Raw genomic sequence first — 3130 nt, forward strand, 5'->3', positions numbered from 1 at the left:
TTCAGACGTGTGCTCTTCCGATCTCCAAGTTTTAAGCTTCATAACTCAAGATTTATTTTATAAAAAAATATTTTATTTATGTGTTTTGGAAAGTTCTCGAGGCGTGCTATAAAAACATGTAATAAAAAATTGGGGGTTCCATTTAAAAAATTCAAAGTGACCTTGTTCTGACATTGACGCCACTCAGGATCAAACCAATGTTATCATCTTATGTCCCCCTCGAAACCCTACAACTTTTGTCTGAAACATTTTGTTGTATAGCGCTTACTTTAAGAGATATTCGACTGGATGGATTAAAATGGTCCACCCTGTATATTATATATGTCAATTGAGACACATCTATGCAATTTTTCCATTTTTATGCTTTTTATAATTGATTCGTATTTGATATCTTTTTGTCTCTGAGACATGTATACAACACGAATAACAATAATATATAATTATTTTTCATTTACAATACATTGTGAATAAATATTTACGAAAATTAATATTTAAAAAATTCATATTAGAAAAAGAGAAAAAGATGATAATCTTTAGAACCAATCCAGCGATAAAGTGATCAATCACTCATAGAGATCGGTGCTTATAGTTTTTCTGCTGCACCAACTAATCATAAAATTTTATATTAAATTAGTCAATTTGGCGATATAGGCAATTAGATTCTACTCAAATCTTTTAATGTTTTGTTGATTTTAAATTTGAATTTATTTTAAAATTTAAAATAGTAAATATAATATGACAGCCAAAATATGATTGCAAACAATCCTGAAGAGTGCTGCACATGTGTGTGAGTATGTCTATATGTATTTTTGTTTGTTATACTTGATCCGTTATTTTGAGATTTCTCTGTCATTTTCTGTAATTAGATTGATTAAATAATTAGAAAAAAAATAATTGTTATAAATTCATTAGGAATAAACTTTTTTTCATTTGGAATTTTTATTATCAATTAAGAGGAAATCAGCCGCCAACAATGAAAATAATTAATAGCAATAACTAATAAAAATATATAACAAAAATAACATAAATAAAATAAATCTTCTTATTTGCAAATTGCACTACTTATATTGATATTTGCTAGCAAGCGGCCAAAGCATGATTTGGAGGTTATGTTTTTACTGAAACTATTTACTGGTGAAAGGGAACGCTTCTCCAGTAAAACAATATGGCGGCTAATACTGTACTGAAAAGTAATGGGAACGCAGCCTTAACCAATGAAGTAAACGCTGAATTACTGATTTCATATATAAATCATTGTCCCTAAAATATATAATTGCATATATAAAATTTCTGTTAAGTTATTTGCACGCCCACGTTCTATGATTCAATAAAATTATTGATTCGTATATGATTATATATAATTAGAATTAATGATTATATATATACAATTACATATAATTGTACTTAATTATACATATAATATAATTCAGAAAACATTATGTGTGTGTGTGTGTGTGTATTATATTTATTTAAAATATATGACCGTGTTTCCGCTTCTCAATTTTGGGTCAAATCTCCGTTGAGATTAATAAATCTTCGCTCTTTCGCATAAAATCTCTTTATTGAGAAAATCTATATCTGCTTTCTTCACCATCTTAATACATACTACTGTTCACTCCTTCTTCTCTCTATTTCTAAGAAGCCCCCCTACGATCGCGCCCTCTCTAAACTAAACGCTAGGAATTTTGACTTAAACATTCCGCCCACCTTGAACAATCTTATATGATTTTCAACAAACAAAAAATTAAAGTAATTAGAATAAGGTAACGTAGTTCCGATCAATTAAACAAGAATACAAGGCCATCGCTGCTAAACAAAATAATAAATGAAATTTAAGAATGTGAAAGATAAACCAGGAAATGGGTAAGATATCAACAAATTTTCGTCAAAGGTCGCTTTACAATACTCGTAGCGGTTTTTACACTTACTACTTTAATGTGTCCGCTCGAATCCGGATGTATCTGAGAAATACGCCCCAACTTCTATTTGAGAAGGGCTGTATGATCATCTTTAAGTATTACTATAACATATCAACTGCTGGTTTATTCTTCTCCGCGGTTGCGGTTTTCCATTTTCGCCGAAGTTGGAGTTGAGACAAATATTCGTGACTCCAACATGTCCAGAAATGTTGTCGAAGTCGAATCAACAATTGATAACGCGTGAGACGATTCGTAGAAACATCTGATAAATCGGCTTGGAGGATAGCGGTTAAAGGCGCTCCGATCAAAAAATGATCGGGTGTTAAGGCTGTCAAATCTGTCGGATCGTTAGACATAGGAGTTAGCGGGCGAGAGTTAAAACAAGTGTAAGAAAATTATCGGAATTCGGTCGCATTCAAAATTCCCGGGGTCTTTGGAGATACTAGACGCCTCGCCGCCAATGAGAAGAAGCCGAGCGAAGGGCCAATTATAGGAGAGCGCTAGAGGCACCAGCCGCTACAGGGACAGTGGACCGCGAGTACGAGGCAGAAGCTGTGCATCCAAGCTGTAGTATAGACGTGAGGCAGGGCGGTAGAGTAAAATCTAGAACGAGTGTGATCGAGGAAGCGATTTTCGTGGCTGAAACATCTTGTATTAATAAACGAGGAATTCAAAGCTAACTCTTAATAGGATTTTTCTTACACAAGCTTCAGTCTCGGTAATCAGTATAGAGTATAAAACTTTTCAAATGTTAAAAAAGCATCCCCTAGTACTTTCTTCAACCTTGTCTTGGCGGATTTAATACCGGCCTCCCAAATCCCTCTTATATGTGGAGATTAAGGCGGCAGGAAATGCCATTGTATTGCTTCCTCCGCTAAAAATTCCTGAACTTGTCGTTGATGATCAGCATTTTGAATCAATCGTACGAGTTCTTGTAATTCATTATTAGCTCCGACAAAATTAGTCCCGTTGTCAGAGTAAATATTCGCACGTTTTCCTCCGCAGGCTACGAAACGTTTCAAGGCATTTAGAAACGCGACTGTACTTACAAGAAAAGAGACCCAAATGTCCGCCTCCGATTTCGATGAGCTTTTGATATGTTATTCTCTAGACAAAACCAAAAATTAAGCTAAAATTCGTGCCACTTCGCGCTTTTAAGGGGTGAAACACCCCTTAGAAAGAAATTGGTTTTTTTATTTCAATGCAAATAT

At 33.9% G+C, this 3130-nt stretch overlaps 1 protein-coding gene across 1 annotated transcript in view; it reads left to right on the forward strand.

Moving 5' to 3' along the window:
* LOC105461097 overlaps window positions 1-2599 on the forward strand; it is a 47429-nt gene extending 44830 nt beyond the window's left edge. Inside the window, exon 12 of the mRNA XM_011707588.1 lies at window positions 2413-2599. Coding sequence (XP_011705890.1) covers window positions 2413-2599 — 187 coding nt within the window. The remainder of the gene's footprint in view (window positions 1-2412) is intronic.
* The last annotated feature ends 531 nt before the right edge of the window (window positions 2600-3130 follow it).

The sequence above is a fragment of the Wasmannia auropunctata genome, unplaced genomic scaffold (genome assembly GCF_000956235.1).
Source record: "Wasmannia auropunctata unplaced genomic scaffold, wasmannia.A_1.0 LD336101.1, whole genome shotgun sequence".
Taxonomy (NCBI): domain Eukaryota; kingdom Metazoa; phylum Arthropoda; class Insecta; order Hymenoptera; family Formicidae; genus Wasmannia; species Wasmannia auropunctata.